Below are 19,769 nucleotides of genomic sequence, written 5' to 3'. Positions count from 1 at the left end.
AAATTCTGAACTTTAATTGTGTGCCACATTAAAAACTACCTAGGACAGTAAGAAGGCAGAAAGCATCTAATTTATGTCTAAGGACTGCATTGAAATCAGTGAATGTGGCTGTTTGCTGGAGTTGTGCACACTGATAATTTAATTTTAACACCATTGTGGAAAGGGATTTCCAGAGAATAAACCTGTGTTCTTTCTGGAAGGCTAATAACTCTATAGGACATCTTTATGTACATACATGTATATGTATTTGCACACATGCATACATTCACACACAATTGCACACATATGTTGTGAGTATTCAGTAAATAAGAAATAATGGCTGTTTAAATCCTGACAATCCACAGTTTCTAAGACACTTTGACAAACTGTAATTCTCAGGAATTCTCTCTCCTCCGCTTTTATCAGAAATTTCAGATGCCTGTCTTGATTTTTCTTCAGCTGCCAAATGAGAACTTCTTGGTACAGCTATAATGATAGTTGGAGAGCCTCATGCCATTACCATGAGCCAGGGACACTGTTCGGAGAGCCAAATTCTCCCACTGAGAGACCCTTCTTTTTGGACATATGTGGCAATTTGGGGCTAGGTGCCTTTAAGAAACCACAAAGTTGTAGACCTCTAGAGGGGCCAGAGTGTCCAGGAGGTAGACCAGAAGATGTATTTCATACCCTTAAGTCCTGCATCCTTATAAAACTGGCTGCACATTCAGTTTTTCTTCCATTTTCCCTCCCTCTCCCCTTCAGGAAAGGATGCCCAGACTCTTATCTCTCTTGGCAGGGGAGTGAGGCCTGGTGTCAGCCTTGGAAATGCTGCCAATTAGGCATGGAGCAGCTTAATTAGGGCCTGGAGCTGCCAAGCCAAATTTTGTGCTGCATCACAATGGTGTAGTATGGAGGGTAGAGAGGCCTGTTAGGGAGGGGGCATGAAGGCTTGAGTTTGTTAGCCTGGTTTAAAAGGAGGTTTGTGTAAAGCTTTGCCTAAATAAGCTTCTGTGTTAAGCCCAGAGTATGGATTTTGTGTATTTTATATGCTTTGTATTGTTTTATACAGTTGTGACTAGCCTTTCCATTTAAATTTGCCAATCCTATCCAATCCTTTGTGTGAGCAATTTTCTTTTGCCCCTTTGGAAGAGGTAAAAGAGCAATCTGTCTCGCTCTAAACCACAACAACGTGAAATGACTTAAGGTTTGTGCATTAAAAGAGAATCAGAGTAAAGCTAACCCATGATGGGAGAAATTCAGAAAGGAAAGCACAGTTCTACTTTCCTAATGCTCCCTTGGGACTGAAATGAACTATTGACTTGGGTGGATTCTAAAATTACAGTAATTCTCATGGGATGGGAAACCAAGAAATTTAGAGATCTGTTGAAATGACTGCATAAATAAGATATATCACTGAGAAAATCACTACTAAATCCTGTATTAATCTGGTCTGAACTGGAAGTTTCGAGAAGGTTGAGTGTGTTCTATGTGAAACTGGAAGGTCATACAACTAATCATGTGCTGTGTGATTTCTGAATATAGTGCTTTTCCAAAATTAAATGGGGTCAAAAGGTATACTGTGTGACAGATGGAGCAATTACATATAAATTGGAAAGAAATGACATCAGCTTAAGCAGTAGTTGATATTTTTTGCAGCCATTAGAGGCTTCAGAATGGATACCTAGAATGCAAGTTTTGGTAAAGTGCATGCATAGGATCTGACTACATTACATTTGTAACATACATATTATCTGAATGGGGGAAGTTGCAGCATAAATTGTGAATGCATCTGGGAAGACTTGAAACCCTGAAAAATCTGTTCTTTAATGAGATTTTTAATTAATTATCAAAGGAGAAATTAGTCAGACGATAAGTTATAGTGGGGTGATTTCTTCATTTGTAATAGATGGATGCTTGGCATCAAGAATAAATCTGGGATTACAAGGTAACTTTACATCCATAGGCAAATTACATTATGCTGGGGTTTTTTTTCCTTTTTTTTTAAGTTTATGAGCACATGACTCAAGTGTTTCAGAAAGAAAAAGTGATGCTGATTGAATTAAAGTATAAAACTGTGTTGCACATGGAGCATCTTATGGAGGAAACCTTCTTTGTTATGGCTATGTTGACTGGCACTAGGCTGGACTGGGTCATATATATCTACATTATTCTGAATCTGTACCATAACATTATATCCTGAAAAAAAATGTAAATAAACCTTTTCTGAAAAGCAAAAATCCTTTACAAGAGGTTTGACACAGCTCAGTAATGAATGGAATTATAGGACAAATGGGAAGAGGTCACCTGATATACATTATGAAGTCACAAGTGTAATCTTCAACAGAGCTATGATATCTACACCACATTCAATATATGTAATTAGATAATTTCTGCTTTGACCATTCAAAAAAAAAAAAAAATCCTACTAACATTTGGAAATATATTTCTTTCGTGCTTTCCATCAGCATAAAAGTGAAATACAAACCTCACAAAAAAAGCACTCCAGTCAAACTTTAGATTGGCCAATGAAAATAATTCAGGATTTTAGTATTGTGCTAGATCACCCTTGCTATGTTCCCTTCTCTCCCCTATACTGCTGTTTCCAGGATTGTTGTTAAGATTTATCATTTATGTTTCTTGTGCAATGAGTAAACACTTCTTAGACTGCAGAAAGACCAATCCTTTAAAAAAGTGATAGTGTTTGCTTGATGAATGGGAATCCAAAGCTAAAATTTGTGCTTCTGATATTTTCATGTATATGGGGAATAAAAGTGCCCAAACACTGAATACCTGCAACAGAACAGTATAATTAAACTTTGGGAACAAGGATAACTTGGGGTAATTTTTTTTTTAAGTCAGAAAACAGAAGTATTAGCCAAGGAGAGGGCTATGTATGTTTATTTCCTCTTGCTCCCATAAACATAGGCTATGGCATGTATGTATGTGTGTGCATGTATACACCTTAAAAGTATTTTCAGAAAGTATATTGAGCATAAATTAAAGTGTATTATTCACTAAATCTTCTAATAAATGTGTAAGTTCTTTATTATGGTAAGTAGGGGTTTTCAGCTAATTTCTGATTGTTTTATGCTTTTTTCTAAACAGCATAGTATGAACTTTTGGACCAATTTCATGTCTGGCATTGACTCAACTCTGTTTCACCTTTGTTTACAGTTATCTGGTTTAAATATGTTTTTGCTCATAGGGGAAGCAATATTTAATTTTAAGGAGGTCTATATGTTTTGTCTTGGTCTATTCATGTTGCGAAAGACAATGATAATTTTATTTGCATTGGTTCTATCTAAAATTAAGGTTGTGTCTAATTCTTAATAAATCATAAGGAGGATTAATAAAATGTTAAGTTACTGAAGACTGACTGAAGGCATTATTTCTTCAGAGTTACAGAACAGAATGAAATAAATTGCATTTCTATTCATGTTGAAACCATAATTTGGTACATTTTTAATATACTTTTTTGTTTATATTATTCTTTTTAATAGCACATTAATTTTGCTTTTGGAGAAATCACTTTTAACTGAAGTACCTGCATTGTCACAGAATACAATACATTTTTTCAAATATTTTCAATTTGTTCTTCTTGACATTTTATGTTTGTGTGCAGTTTGCATCTTTTTTGTTTTTCAATTTCAAATGTAACAGATTTTGACATTTTTGTTACATTTTTTTCGTACTAGTGTTTTTTTTAATTATTTTTTATTTTTGAGAACCTGCTGTTTTTGAATTCTCTTTTTTCCCTTTATTCTCCTCCTCACTATGATCCCAGGAGCCAACACAAAGAAAAGCGCAGATGATATAACCAGTAATGATCGTGGTGAAGATGAAGGTATTTTTTGTTTTTTTTCCAAAGCTCGACCTTGATGCATGAACATAAACTTTTTATTTTTTATAATAATAATAATTGTTATTGTTATTGCTTTTGTTTCAACATTATTTTTAGTCCCTTATTTGCAGAAGCACAACTCAGTGTGCCTTTTTATTTTCTTCTTTAGAAATTACTTTCATTGTTTTTCTTTTATAAGTCCAAACTAGCGTATAGTTGACTGCAGTTTCTCTGTGACATAGATGTAAATGTTATTCCTAAATGAGTGAAGTGAGTAACATAAATATTATTTTAAACTATATACTTTCCCCCTTCTATTCTTTCTTAGGTTGAGAAAAAGAACTTGCATGTGCTCTTTTCCCTCCTACACATTTTGTAAATTCACCTGTTTGAAATTCATGAAAAAACTCACATATATCCTTTCTTTACTTTCCACTGTATTCCCTGTGCACATACTGTACATTGATACAGTTGAATTGGGCTTTGTCTTTGCTATTTCTATTTACTTTTTTTTTCTTTTTCCTTTTTTTCTCTTCTTTTTTCCCTCACAGGATGTGGTTTATTTCAGGACAGAAAAATAAAGGAAGCTGTTGATGTTGCTTTATTGTTATTTCCTGTAATAAGCTAGCCTCTGAGATACATTAATTCTGACTCTGACCACTTTTCCATTGAAATCAATGGCACTCTTTTTAATTGACATCTTTCAGAGTTGGAAGGAAATACTAAAGTTCACAATGAAGTACCCAAAAAAAGTTTTACAAGTAAATAACTTTTTTTTCTTGGCTTGGCACAGCAGAGCTATTTAGGATGCACTAAAATAGAAAAATATAATGAAATCTTCCTATATTCTCACCCTTCCATTTAATTAAAGCTACATTAACAGTTTATTTTACTTTATTATTTACCAAATCACAAGAAAAAGTTTCTAATTAATTGAGAGGATAACACCCTTGGATAATTTATTAGTCTGTTTTTGAAGCAAAGTGTTTCCTAATCCTCTCATGTTTGGCCAATCTGAAGTGTTATTCCATGTCTTATTTCCTATTTTCTTCTATCTAACATTGGTTCAAATAACTTTAAAACATTTCTGTTCTCCTTATGTAATGAACACATGTTGCAGTGAGGCCACTCACCTCCTCTTTTCCTGGGTGTTTAACTCAATTGTAGCTACTCTATCCATATATAAAATACTGTCATAAAAATCTCTGGCCTGTGATTCATACTGGTTGCTGTCTACTGTATCACCTTCACTGCTGATTACACTATTTCATATAACACAAAAATGTTGTGCAGAATACTCCAAACTTACTCTGTTGTTTTCTGAGTATCACCCTCCTGTTTCTGTGCAACATGCTATTTTTAAAAATTATGTTATCATGATTTTCTGTACCAATTACTGAACTTAATTTTAAAGCAAAAGATAAGCAGCATGCGAAACTAAAATTGCTTTAAAAAGAAAGATATTGGATTACGAATACATTAGCATTCAGACCTCTCTAAAAAATTAGGATGATTATCAAGGGCATCTACTTTAGATCTAAGTACCTGAAGCGTGGAGCTCATTTCCTTTATGTTGAAGCTAATCATGTTCCTATTGAAGGGGAAGGGGAAACCTGCCATTGACTTAGGCAGTGAAAAATCCAACACTGAGGTAGAACTATGTAATAAGGAAATATTTAATATAAGATATCATGACATGACACTTTTGAGAAAGAAGGGAAAGGTAGTTGAGTAACACAAATCATTATGTTAAATAATTGTTGGTTTCATGTTTTGAGGGTTAGCTGTGCCTTCACAGAAGAATTACATTCATGTGCTCTGCTGAAAATGCTGAAAATAAAGTTACAAACATCTACTAGGATATGATACGTTTTATAAAGGCTGCATTGCTCTTATGGTCACAACAACTAAAACAATGTTGTTGCAGAAAACTTTTTTTTCTGCTGCTCAAGCACAACACATAAAACACATGTAAGGTATGCACATTTTTTACATAAAGAAGGTACATTCTATGATAAGCCTTATAATCTGGTGACTGGACAGCTGTACATCGGAAACTGAACATAGGTCCCTTGCACTCAGCTGACAATTTTTTGTATTTAGAGTAGTGCATACCCATGAGTAAAATACAAGTGGGCCATAGGAATATGACCAGTCAAAATTTACATTTAAATATGCTCAAATTAGTTCCACACTTACAAAATACTATATGTTACCTCATTTCTGATCACATTTTTGTTATCTTAGAGTATTTCCTAAGAAACCTGAGGAGAGGGAAGAGTTTTGGGAGACTTTCAAACCCAGGTCCTGTAGCACTAGGTATTTTCCTTTTTCTTCCTCCACTTCTCCTTTCTACTGTTCAATGATGCCTGTCCATCCCAAAAGAAATGACATTTTTTTCCCCTGTTTTTTTAATCCTGATTGAAATAGTCTGACATTCTCCCTTCCCTCCTGTGTTGTGCTGTATGATTTAATGAAGTGTCCTATTTCACATGCAGATGCAATTAATTACTTGTAAAAGGTGTGTATATCTAATGGCATCTCACTGAACTGCCCTCTGCTTTTTTAAAAGACCCAGTTCACCTGTGTGAAAGCAGCCAAGAGCCTTTCTGTGTATGAAAAAGATCAGCCATACCATTAAGGAGGATTAATTCAAGGCTGTTCTTTGAGGCTTGTCTGCCGTGACAAGGAAAAGTACATCATTTGATTTAAATACAAAAAATCTGGGCCAGGAATTCACATAAATTCTCTTTGTTAACTTCCATGCTCTTTGAAAGATGGAACAGTTTCCTATGTTTACTTCTATCAGGACAATTTGATATTCTGATATTATCTTTTACTGAATTATTGGAAATATAATTTCAACAAATTATGCCTTAATGAGGAATGAGAAAGTGTGGGTCATTACTGTAATTTTATTATTAGATATACAGATACTTATGAATTGGAAAATATTTGAATCAGAATATTCTAAAAAAAAAAAAAAGACAAGTTTCTCTAATTCGATTTTTCTCTTCAGGCTTTTAGATGTTTATGTTTATATTAAAATTAAATTCCTTGTAATATTGAAGGTATTTCAAGTGTTCTGAGGACATTTCAGGGAAAATAGTATTTGAAGTAACAAAGAAAAATACTCTAAGTAATATGCTTTTAGGATGATCCTGAACTGTGTAAGCTAGTTTATTAAAGTAGTGGTAATGACAGTGAAAACATAGGAAATAATTAAGAGTATTTTTAGCACAGTTATAAATTGCTAATGCCATATTTACTTATTTGTTATTACTTTATTATGTTTTCCTTACTCGAATTTTTTCAGACATTCATGATCAGAACACCAAGAAACCTGTTATGGTCTACATCCATGGTGGATCTTACATGGAGGGTACTGGCAATATGATTGATGGCAGCATTCTAGCAAGTTATGGAAATGTCATTGTTGTTACTCTCAACTACAGGCTGGGGGTTTTAGGTAAGTGACTCTTTATCATCAATTGCATAGAAATATTTCATTGTTTAATTTATCTACTGATTAATCATACATCCTTGGGCTGGTTTTATTTTTAGAATAGAACATTCTTACTGGTGGATTTTGAGTTCTGGCTAGGCAGCTGCCTTCACCTTAGACAAAAATGACTGGATACTTACAGTAATCTTAGTGCTAGTTTATGTCAAATTTGTCATTGGATCATATTTGCTCTTGGCTCAGTTTCAAAACAGTAGTTAATTATAGAAAAAAGGAAAATGTTACTGCTTATCAGTATTTATTATTTTTGTGTGCAAACTTTTTTAGGGTAGAGAATGTATTGGTAATACAGACAACAAAACAAGCTATGTACTCCTATGGAATTTATGTTACAGGTAATATGAAGTGAAGGGATTTCAAGGAGTCATGTAAAATGATCTTCCTAAAATCATGAACTGTAATACTGAGACAAATTAATAATTCTGTCTTTCAAACAACAGGGGCTGCATCTTCTTGACATTATAAATGTTCCTCTGTCAACATTAGATTGCGTAACAAAATAAACTTACATTCGTGACAACAAACCAAAAATCTTTTTGGCCATCTCTGTGATTCCAGCTCCTGGATATTTGCATGTACCGGGCTTTTCCGCAAATGAAGGTTTCTTAATTGAAGTTCTACTTTTCTATAAAAAAAATAAACTAAAAGGTTGCTCAGAATAGCAGACTTTAGAATAGTTTTTTTTTTATTTAAATGAAAAAAACACATAGTTTATATCAGAAAATATATGTAGTTATAGAATAGCATATAGACTACTCAAATGCATTTTTTTTTCCAGGATTTTGGATACACGAGGTAAGGTGTAGTCACTTCGTTTGTGCGCTTTTTAATTTAGAATGGCTTTTACAAAGATTTTTAATTTTGTTTTTCTTGAAAGCAAGGCTGATCTGTATTCTTGGCATGTACTGTTTTGGAACATAGGAAATTTCTTTTGCTGAATTATGTGTTAACATGGTTAATGCATACAACAATCTTCTACCTCACTGGAGTATGCCGATTTTTTCCCTTGTCCCTGATTTTGACTTGTTTAAATACAAAAGAGCTTTTCTTCTACTGTAGAGTTAGACTTAAACATAAAGCCAAGAACTAAAAGGAAAAGGTATTTTGGTGTATTTATACATGCAATCTTGGTATTCAGAAACATTCTCCCAACCTCCCCCCACCCACACCCCCCCCCCAAAAAAAAAAAAGGAAATTACAAGTGATGAACTCAAGACTCTTAAAAACAAATAAGCCATAGTTGTTGTTGCCAAACAAAGTGTATACCAAAGAACTTGGTAATAGTTCTTTATCTATGAAAAAGGTTATTTAAGGGATCACTTAAAAGGTTTTCTCTTTTTTTTTTTTTTTTAAATTGACATTGCTGAAGTATACAGATGTTTATACGTACTTTAAAGTGTTTCATTGTCCATCCGCTTAATATGAATCTAAAGGAAAAAATTGCACTGATGGAAAGGAAATATTTGCACTAATGAACTCCTGTTTTATGTTTTTATACTGATACAAACAAGGGAGAAAAAGACAGAATGATGTATTTTTATATTGTGGCATTTAGGAAAAATGGCCCTAATGTAAGAAACTGAAATATTTCTTATGAGGATTTTAAACGGATTAGGAAAAATGTAGCGTTATATTTGACATTAAACACTGCCTCTCAACAGTGGCAAAGGTAACTTTTAAGACATTCATGTTTTCTTATAGAAAGCACATGTTTGAATTAGAAAAATAGATATTCAGAATATGTGTATATGACTTAAAAACAAATCAGAGGAACTGGGGTTTTGTGAGAGTATTTCTGGTTTTATTTCCTGAGTGAAATGTAAATGTGATCCATGAGAACTCATTAGGTTCTGCCTGGACAATGGAAGATATTAGGTTAATCCCATAAATTTTTGACTTGCTTCAGAGATAAAAGAAATGAGAGAGAATACACACATTTCTTCAGGTACACAATCATATGGAAAATAAACATGATTATTCATACAAGTTAAAAAAGTAGTGTAATTATTCTGGCATACTATTTGAAGATTAACAGTATTTGGTGTATATTTATTCAAGTCTGGATTGTCTTCCTTTTGAAAAATATTTTTGTAGATCCAGTATGTTCCAGTTACATTTGATTTGCAAGTTTATACTTAAGAGAACAAATAAAAACTTGATTTCAATGCTACAGATGTGTAATTCTATCACTATTACCAGATCCTGTGATATAGAAATACTAATTGAATTCATTACAATGATAAGTTAATATATATACGTATATGAGTTATTATACAATTTTGTGTGTGTGTGTGTATATATATTATATATAATATATATATATATATATTTCCTTCCTCTGGAAAATTATCACTTGAATAGACCTGAATACTGGATGTTAGCAATGGATGTTAACAAAAATGTTAATTTTGTTCATAAGGCACGTTCAGTTGTTTTCCTTTTGGTCTATATTGTGTCGTTAACAGCAGTAGAGAGGAAATCTTTTAGGACTGCATAGATAATCACTGGACAAATTGTAGAACAGTTTGAGTTTAAAGGTCATCTAATCCAACACCCCTGGCATGAGAAGGGACATCACCAGGTTGCTCAAAGCTCCATCCAGTCTGACCTCGAACACTTTCAATGGTGGGGCATCCAAAAATTTTCTGGGCAACCTACTCCAACAATTTCTTCCTTTTATCCAATCTAAATCTACCCTTTTTCATTTTAAAACCACTGCCCCTTATCCCTTCACTACAGGTCTTGCTAAGGTCGGTCTCCAAGCCCAAATAAAGTCTCTTCAGAGCCTTCTCTTCTCCAGGTTAACACCCCCAGCCTAGCCTTTCTTCATAATAAAGGTGTTCCAGCCTTCTAATCATTTTAATGACCATCCACTGACCCAGTCCAACAGATCCATGTTTTTCTTGTACTGAGGATCCCAGAACCGGATGGAGGACTCCAGTTGAGGTCCTACAGGACTGCAGTAGAGTGGGAGGACCACTTCCCTTGACCTGCTGGCCACGCTTCTTTTGGTACAGCCCAGGATATGACTGGTTTTCTAGGTTGCAAGTGCACATTGACAGCTCATGACCAATTCTTTAATCCAGCACTATCCCCAAGCCCTTCTGTGCAAGTCTGCTCATAATTCATTCATCCCTCAAACTATATTGTTATTGGGAATTGTCCCAAAGTAGGTGCAGGAAACTGCTGTTGTCATAATTGATGGCAAAGGCTGGCATCCTTTCTCTCTAGCACATGACTCGTATTTGTGTTGTCCACAGATTTGCTGAGGATGCACTCAATCCCACTATCTATATCATTAATGAGGATATTAAATACTATTGGATCCAGTGTGGACCTAACACCACTGGTTACAGGCCTCTACTTGAACCATTAAATGTAACTCTTGAGAACATGGGCATCCATCGAGTTCCTTATTTATCTAACAATCCATCTATCAAACTCATATTAATGGCAAGAATTTTATATGGGACTGTATCAAAGGCATTGAAAATGCTTAGGTGGCTAATATCAGTTGTTCTTTCCTTGTCTACTGATGCAGTCACTTCATTGTAGACCACCAGGTTAGCCAGGCATAATTTGCTGCTGGTGAAGCAATGTTGCTGTCTCTAATGACCTCTGTCATCTGTATGGCTCAGCATAACTTCCATGAGGATCTGTTTGATGATCTTACTGGGCATCAAGATGAAGCTGAGTGGTCAGTAGTTCCAAGGATCCTCATTAACCTTTTAAAAATGGGTGCGATATCTCTTCAGTCTCTGGGAATTTCCTCTGACTCTGTGACTTTTCAAATAGGATGGCAAGTGGTTTAGTGACTAATTCTACTATTTCACTTAAGATCCTGGGTCTTACTGGGTCCCGTGGAGCTGTGTGTGTTCAGGTTCCTCAAGTGGTCTCAGACTTGCTCTTCTCCTACAGTGGGAGGGTCTTTGTCCTTGCAGTCCTTGCCTTGAGGATCAGGGATTTGACAGATGTGGGAAGAGAGATTACTAGTGAAAACTGAGGGAAAAATAATTGCTGAGTACCTTGAACCTTTCCATGATGGTGGTCACTAGTCCTTCTGTCTTTTTTAGTGGGGGGAGTATATCTTTGTTTTCTGAGCAACGTACCTGTAGAAGCCCTTGTTATTCACAGAATCACAGAATCAACCATGTTGGAAGAGATCTCCAAGATCATCAAGTCCTACCAATCACCTAACCCTAACTAATCAAGTAGACCATGGCACTAAGGGCCTCATCCAGTCTTTTCTTAAACGCCTCCAAGGATGCTGACCCCACCACCTCCCTGGGCAGCCCATTCCAATGGGCAATCACTCTTTCTGTGAAGAACTTTTTTCTAAGATCAAGCCTAAACTTTACCCTGCAAAGCTTGAGATTTCTTCACGTTCCTTGTGAAATTCAGTGCTAAGTGCACCTTAACTTTTCTGATCCCGTCTCTACACAGCCAGGCAGTATCCTTATGTTCTTTTCCAAATACATGCCCCTGATTCCCCTGCCTGTACATTTCCTTCTCACACTTCAATCTGACTGGAAGATCCTTACTGAGACATGCCAGTCTCCTGCCTTACTCAGTTTCTTACATGTAGGAATGAAGAGCTCTTGTACACTTAAGAAAAATGAAGCATAAAGAGATGCCAGCTCTGTTCTCCTCCTTTGTCACTGAAGGGATTTTCTTAGGAGCTCTCATCTACTAATTCTTAACAACTGAAAGCATGCTCTCCTCAAATTCAGAGTTCTGACCCTACTCTTCACCTGGCCACTATTCCTCTAACTTGTGAATTCCACCAGTGCATGATCGCTGTAGCCCAGGCTGCCACCAGTTTTTTTTTTTTTTTTCTTTTCTAATGACCTCATCTGTATTGACAAGCAATGGATATACTAATGCTTCTCTGGTTGGGCCATCTTTGACCTGGATTAAGAAATTATCCTTGATCCACTCTAAGAATTTTCTGGACAGCGTAATTGCTTGCTGTGTTGCTTTTCCAGCAGATTTCAGAGTGCCTGAAACTTCCTAGCAGGACCAGAGCCTATGACTATGATGCTTCCTTTAGCTGAAATAAGTACACTTCATCAATGTCTTCCCCTTCCTGGAGTGGCCTACATTAAACGTCAACCACAAACTTTCCTGTCCATGGGCTGAAGGTGGTGTCCCACTCCCACCCACCCGTCTAGGGAGACCTCTCTCCTGTTGCCTGGTAACACCCCCTTCAGCAGCCCCAGGATATTGGGTGCCTTGAAACCCCCTCAGACATCCACTGGGTATCTGGCAGCCTTCAAACTGTTCTCAGCAGGATGCAACTGCTACTACTGGCTGGTGATGATGCTGCTAGCATCACTTCTTGAAGTTTATAAACTGCAGGAACAAATCCCAGCTTTAGATATTGGGGATAAATTAATAATGGTTATTATAATATGTTTAAGAAAAGCTGGATTTTGGAAATGCATCTTTATAGATGAGGGAAAATGAAGATTGTTAGGGACCACTTACTTTATATGACTATTGTTCACTGAATTTGACCTCAAGAAATACAGCCATTGGATATTTGTCAAGATGAGAGAATATACACTATATGTGTTTCTTTTACTGCCTTCTGATATAATTTTAGTTATATTTAATAGAACCCGTGACCATCTTATAACTTAGCAAAAGTCCTATGATTTGAAATGTTCTGGTTTTAACACACACTTAATTTTAAAACCAGGTTTTAGCAGACACTATAAAGACAAAGATTCTCCACCATATGTAGGTGGAAGTCCAGTTGCCTGTTGACTGGTTTCCTCTTAATGGTAACTGAGATACTGAAAATTCTAGACTCAAGTTGTATTGGATTTGGATGAGGAGTTAGTTCTTTACATATCTGTGTTCTATTGTGGTAGGTGGAAAGGCATTGATAACACGCCAATATTTTGACTACTGCTGAGCGGTGCTCATGCAGCACCAAGAGTGCTTTTCCAACATTGCACACACCCCCAACAGTAGGCTGAGGGATGGGCAAGATCATGGCCAGGCCAGCTGACCCAAACTGATCAAAGAGGTATTCTATACCATATGATGTCAGTTTAGATAAAAAAGCTAAGAGAAAGAAGGAAGTGTGGGAGCATTCACTAATGGTGTTTGCCCCCCTGGAGCAATTGCCTCATGTATTGAAGCCCTGCTTCCTGGGGAGTGGCCAGACAGGATATAGAGATAAGTATCTCCATCTCTTTTTTCTTCTTGCATCTGACTAAAATATAAGCCTTTAGATCATGTGCTGAACAACATTTATTTGTAACTCCAGAATACATAAGAACCACATTTCCTCTCTGTCTTGAAGCACTGCAGAGCTTCTCTGGGAATAAGTATTATCTCTCTCTCTCTGTTCAAGTAGCACCATGGCAAAACAGCAGACACCTGGGTCCAAGACTTTCCAACTTTCTAGTTAACCCCCTCTGTCCTTTGAATAAAGTCCTTCTGAAATTATTCTTGCTGAAATTTTTAGATCCCCCCTCCCAAGTACGCATGAAACAATAATATGGGGTGTTGATGTCATTTAGAAGACTGTAATTTCTCCTTAAGTTTAAATCTGCATTTATCAAAATATATTTCATAGATGGGATCCTTTCAGTACAAGAAAATAGAAAGATTTCTTTTTTTCTTATTGTAGTGGGTGCAATTCAGAAAGTGGAGTACTGCAGCATTTCATTTCTCACGTACTTTAGGATTTGGGAGGATCCTTCCTTTGCCCAGCTCAGCAATTTCTGTTCCTACTCATATTTCACCACCATGATGAATGAAGACACAACTGGAGCTAGACCCAACTTGTCCTAGTGCAAGGCAGTACTCCCATATCTTGATAAATATGATACTGTAATACACAGAAGTAGTAAAACTCTTTACAATCCCTCCTCATGCTTCGAGCACTGTGTAGGATAGTTTTTTTAATAATAAGTTTGGGTTATTTCACAGCTGAATTGAATTTTCAAAATTCCCAAACAATTTAGCAAATTGTTTTATTGAAATAATGGAAATTCAGCAAAGTGGAAGAAATAGGCAAAATAGATGTCCAAATTAAAAAATGTTCTTGTTTTGCAGAAAATGTGATTGTTTAAATGGCTTGACTCACTCAGTCTAGATATTGCTCAAGCCCCCTTCATTGCCTACATTCTTAGTCTTCTTAGATATGCTTTTAAGAAGGAGTAACATCTTTGCAACCTAGCTATAAACACCATTTTAGTGCCCTTTCAAGGATTACGTTGACAAGAAAAATACAGAAGAGAGATTTATGTTTATTATAGTTTTACGGTGATGAGACCTGAATTGTCTGTCTCATGGTGAGGCTTCAATATGCTGAATCCTTGCTTAGCTTGTGTAACAGTAAAAATTAAATCTGACAAATCACCCTCCCTCAAAAAAACATAACCCCACCCCTCAAAAAAAAAAAAAACAACCCAACACAAACAAACAAAAAAACTCAAACTCAAAATAATAATAAACAAAGTCCCAAATCATGAGCTCAGATTATTTTATTCAGTTAAATTCAGTCACGACGTTATACACTTGGAAGAAAAAGATCTTAAGCAATCTTCACAGAAGTTATTATATTCAAATATTAATTTGGTATTCTTGTGTGAGCTATTAAAGGCAAAACCACAGATGAATTCTGCAAATATGAACCGGGTATTTTGAAAGCCAGAGTTAGATAAAACACCTACAGCTGTAAATGGGATGCACTCAGAGTTCAAAATTGTAAAATTGACTTAGCATTTCTGACATCACTTACAGTGTAACATTTTCTTCCTTGTAGAATTCGAGTCATGCAGATAGGAATAGACTATCACTTACCTGTCTCCCTTCCTGGCAACAAGCAGGAAAGACTGGACTTCCATTTTAGTAGAAATGATATCCACATGCAATTATAGCTCTATAAGTGATCATATTAGGCAGTTCAGTTTGTAGCAGATGTAGCAGATTTTCTACTTCAGTGGAACTCCAAAATTCCCAGCGAAGATGCATAAGTGTTAATTCCGTTGCTATCAAAGTGTTTTTGTAGACACTGAATTGTTTGGTTGTGGTTTGGGTTTTTGGTTTGTTGGTTGGTTGGTTGGTTTGTTGTTGTTTGTTTGTTTTTAATCTTGTCTTTTTTTTAATCTTGTCCTTTTTTTCTTGTTTGAAATTTATCGTTAAGTTACAGAAATTGTATTTGTGTAAGTGCCACTGATAAACTCTATCCATATCCCATTGTTTTTGGACTGTCATGTCACTACATTTTCTGTTTCAAACATCAGGAGCAACAAGTACATAAATTACAGGATCGTCCAAAGCTATGTGTACATTTGCAGAGTTTCTAATGTTAGATATGTTCCCTTTACAGAGTGATTATGTCTTACAAATTCACATAATAGTTGGTTCTGCTCTTGTATGGCTACTTTTATAGTGTCTGAACTCCCAGCAAGCTTATGTGACTTCTTTCTAACTAGCCTGATGTCCTTTTACAACCCACTTAGTGGACAAGGGAAAGGCTGTGGATGTTCTTTGCTTGGACTTCAGTAAAGCCTTTGACACTGTCTCCCACAGCATCCTCGTGGAGAAACTGGCTTCTCATGGCTTGGATAGGTAGACTCTTCACTGGATCAAAAACTCAGGTTGGCTGGACAAACTGAAAGTGTGATAGTGAATGGAGTTAAATCCAGTTGATGGCTGGTCACTGGTGGTGTTCCCCAGGGCTCAGTAATGGGGCAAATTCTCTTTAATGCCTTTATGAATGGTCTAGACAAAGGGATTGAGTGCACCCTTAGTAAGTTTGCAGATGAGACTAAACTTGGAGTGTTGATCTACTTGAGGGTAGAAAGTCTCAACAGAGGGTTCTTGACAGGCTGGAATGATGGGCCACGACTCAACAAGGGCAAGTGCCAGGTCCTGCACTTTGGTCACTATAATCTCATGCAACATTACAGGCTTGGAGAAGAGTGGCTGGAAAGCTGACTGGCAGAGAAAGACCTGGGAGTGTTCAGCCATCTGTATATGAGTCAGGAATGTGCTTAGGTGGCCAAAAAGGCCAACAGCCTCTTGGTCTGTATGAGGAATAGCGTGACAAGCAGGACCAGGAAAGTAATTGTCTCCTTGTGCCCAGTGCTGGTTGGTCACACCTTGAGTACTATGTTCAGTTTTGGGCCCCTCACTACAAGAAAGACATTGAAGTTGTGGGAGTGTCCAGAGAAGGGCAATGAAGCTGCTGAAGGGTCTGGAGAACAGGTCTTAGGAGGAGCAGGTGGGGGAACTGGAGTTGTTTATTCTGGAGATGATGAGGCTGACCTTTATTGCTCTCTACAGTTATCTGAAAGGAACTCGTAGTGAGGTGGGTGTTGATCTCTCCCTAGTGACAGGTGATAGGACAAGAGGAAATGGCCTCAAACTTCATCAGGGAAGGTTTAGACTGGATATATAGAAGAAACTTCTTCACTGAAATGGTTGTCAAACACTGGAATAGGCTCCCCAGCAAGGTTGTTAAATCTTCATCCCTAGATGTTATTAAAAGACGCATAGGTGTGGTAGTAAGGGACATGGTTTAGCACCAGAATTAGCAGACTTAAATGATGGTTGGACTCAATAATCTTAAAAGACTTTTCCAAACAAAAGAATTCTATGGTTCTATATAATTATGTAGTCAGGGGCAGGTATAAGCATCCTTGAAATATGATTGTCAAAAGTGGAATTTAGCAAGAATCTTTTGACAAGTAGTTCTGCTTATTACCTAAATGTAGCATAATCTGCTTCTTCAAGCCTTGGTGGATTGATCCAGATGACTAAAGTGATAACCTGATCTAGTTGAGGATGCCCCTGCCTACTGCAGAGTGCATTGGACTAGATGACCTTGGGAGGTTTCTTCCAACCCAGACCATTCTATAATTCTATGAAAGAATGCTCTCAGATAATTATTTTTATTGTGGCCTATTGTCATGGATTGAGTTCAATCTGCTGCTGTTATTCATACCATGCTGCAGTCATGCCAGCTTCAAAAATGAAAGTACTAACTGCAGCAAAGTATTACAGGGTTTGAAGTTCAGATTGCAACATGGGAGGCTTGCTGTTCTAGTTGCTGCTTCTGGGTTTTCTGCTGTTTTGTTTGTTTGGTTGGTTTTGTTTGTTTGTTTGTTTTTCCCCTGTATTTCACTACTCTTCTTCTGCAAATAGGCTGAGCTAAGGTAGTCATCCATGTATTATTAGATTAATTAGATTATTAGCTAAGGTAATTATGCATTGTGATCATGATATGTTATATTAAACTCTTACCGCTTTATCTCAGCCCTGACTTGTGTGTGTTACTCTTCCCCTCACTTTTGTATTGGGGGAGCAGGCAGTTTAGCCCTTGTGCTAAACTGTTACACCTGTGTACTCAAACAGAACAAAATGTTACAAGACCGTGTAAGGGAAGTAAAAAGGTAGGATTTTTCGGTAGTTCATTGAGTTTTGGTAACTCACCAAGTAAGCTGACGCTTGTTTATCTCTCTGAGCATACTTATTTTAAGAACATTTTGTGTTAACTTAAGATTTATGATACATTCTTATAGCAAGTTTCATTAAATCATAGAATGGTAGTGGTTGGAAGGAACCTCTGGAGATCATCTAGACCAACCCCTCTGCCAAAGCAGGATCATCTAGGGCAGGCCACACCACCGTGCATCCGGGCAGGTTTTGAAAGTCTCCAGAAAAGGAGAGTCCACAACCTCTCTGGGCAGCCTGTTCCAGTGCTCCATCATCCTCACAGTAAATAAGTTTTTCCTCATGTTGAGCTAGAACTCCCTGTGTTCCAGTATGTATCTTTTGCCCCTTTTCCTATCACAGGGCACCACTGAAAAGAGACCACTGCCCTTCAGATATTTATAAACATTAATAAGATCCCCTCTCAGTCTTCTCCAGTTTGTCCCTACTGTATATGAAAAAAATAGAAGTTTGGTTTTTGCAATTACATACTTATGATGGGATTTGGGCAATGTAAGAAGAGTGTCCTGATTTGATAAAGCATCGTCAGAAATTATGAGTAATGATTAGATGTTCTGTCTCCTTTTGAGACAACTTTTTGTACAGATGTTCAAATATGGAGAGAGTATCTGAACTTCAAACAGGCAACTCCTGTCTTTATAATAAATATGTGAAGGAAAGCAAATGAAATTTGAGGCTTTAAAAAGTCTGGTCTCATTCATAAACTACTTCCAAAGGGAGAATCAAATGCAAAAAGTGTTGCATGTGCTGATAAAAATGTATGTTATGTGCAGTTTTGAAATTGAGATGGTGTAATTTAGAGTCTTACAAACTAAAAAGGCATTTTCTAAAAACATTTGATGAGCTTGTCTGTGAAAATAGACTATAGTGAGAATACTAAATATAGTTGTATTGTAAATATAACTCAAATCTCTTACAATTCCTTCGAAACTCACATTTAGACACATTTTTTGAGAGTTATATTTTTATGCAATTGAAAACTTAATTTGATAAAGATTTCTGAACATGATAAAATGTGTATCAGCGAATTACCATCACATTGACTGATGGTCAAAATTCTATTTTCATTATATATTTTAGCTGCAAGATGATTTTTTGTGTAATCTGCATAAATTTTGTGGAGATTCCATAGTTAATCAATCCATACAAAAGGTGTGTTTTTATAAAATATAAAGGACATTTTTTCTAAATCTTACATAAAGAAATGTTGAATTTGTATTTCCTATTTTTTTTGTTTGATATTTTGAATTCATGGCATCATTATTGAGACTTTAAAATATTTATACTAATCAGTGACTTATTGGCACTAAATGTTAACATTCTGTGAGGTAGTTCTAATTTACTTAGTTTACAATCTAGTATTGCAATACATATGGAAGCACGGCAGTTCTCGCTTGAACATTCTGGCAAGATCCAGGTAAGTGTGACAATATTATGAACTGAAATGTGGAAATAGAATTGTGACTTTTTTTTTTTCACAGCATGTATTAATTAATATTTTTTTCTTCATAATAACACTGAAGAATGTCATATATTTTTCAAATACCACGCTTATAGATGACGCCTAAAAATTTACAAGAAGGGAGCAAAGTTAAGAGTCAAACTCTGTCCTCATATATGCTTAAAAAGCAGGCTAAATGAATTAAAAGTTTGGAGTCCAGCCTGACACCTATTCATTTTTTGTATTCAACTCATGCATGTAGCATTACTATTCCAAAATTCAGGAATTAACAGTGATAACCTGCTGTAAACCTGAAAGTATTGCCTCGCTCCCATAATCTTCATCAGTGATAAAAGAAGTGTAACAAACTATTGAAATAATCTGAAATTAAGCAACTGTTACCGTAAAAAAGGAAGTGATTTTAAATTTCAAATGAAATTCCAATTTCCTTCATCAACTAGTACAGTCTGTAGTGATCAAACAAAACAAAACAAAACAAAAAAACC

General features: G+C 36.1%; 1 protein-coding gene across 3 annotated transcripts in view; it reads left to right on the top strand.

Moving 5' to 3' along the window:
• NLGN4X (neuroligin 4 X-linked) overlaps positions 1–19,769 on the top strand; it is a 112,908-nt gene that overhangs the window by 34,444 nt on the left and 58,695 nt on the right. For 2 of the 3 annotated variants that reach the window (XM_054399285.1, XM_054399293.1), the window contains one exon: positions 7,137–7,289. In XM_054399285.1, the coding sequence (XP_054255260.1) occupies positions 7,137–7,289 (153 nt within the window). Of the gene's footprint in view, positions 1–3,763; positions 3,824–7,136; positions 7,290–19,769 lie in introns of all 3 variants that reach the window. The other variant, XM_054399275.1, reaches the window with a different exon arrangement.

This window comes from Indicator indicator, chromosome 1 (assembly GCF_027791375.1).
Source record: "Indicator indicator isolate 239-I01 chromosome 1, UM_Iind_1.1, whole genome shotgun sequence".
Lineage (NCBI taxonomy): Eukaryota > Metazoa > Chordata > Aves > Piciformes > Indicatoridae > Indicator > Indicator indicator.
This window is presented reverse-complemented; position numbering and strand designations above follow the sequence as displayed.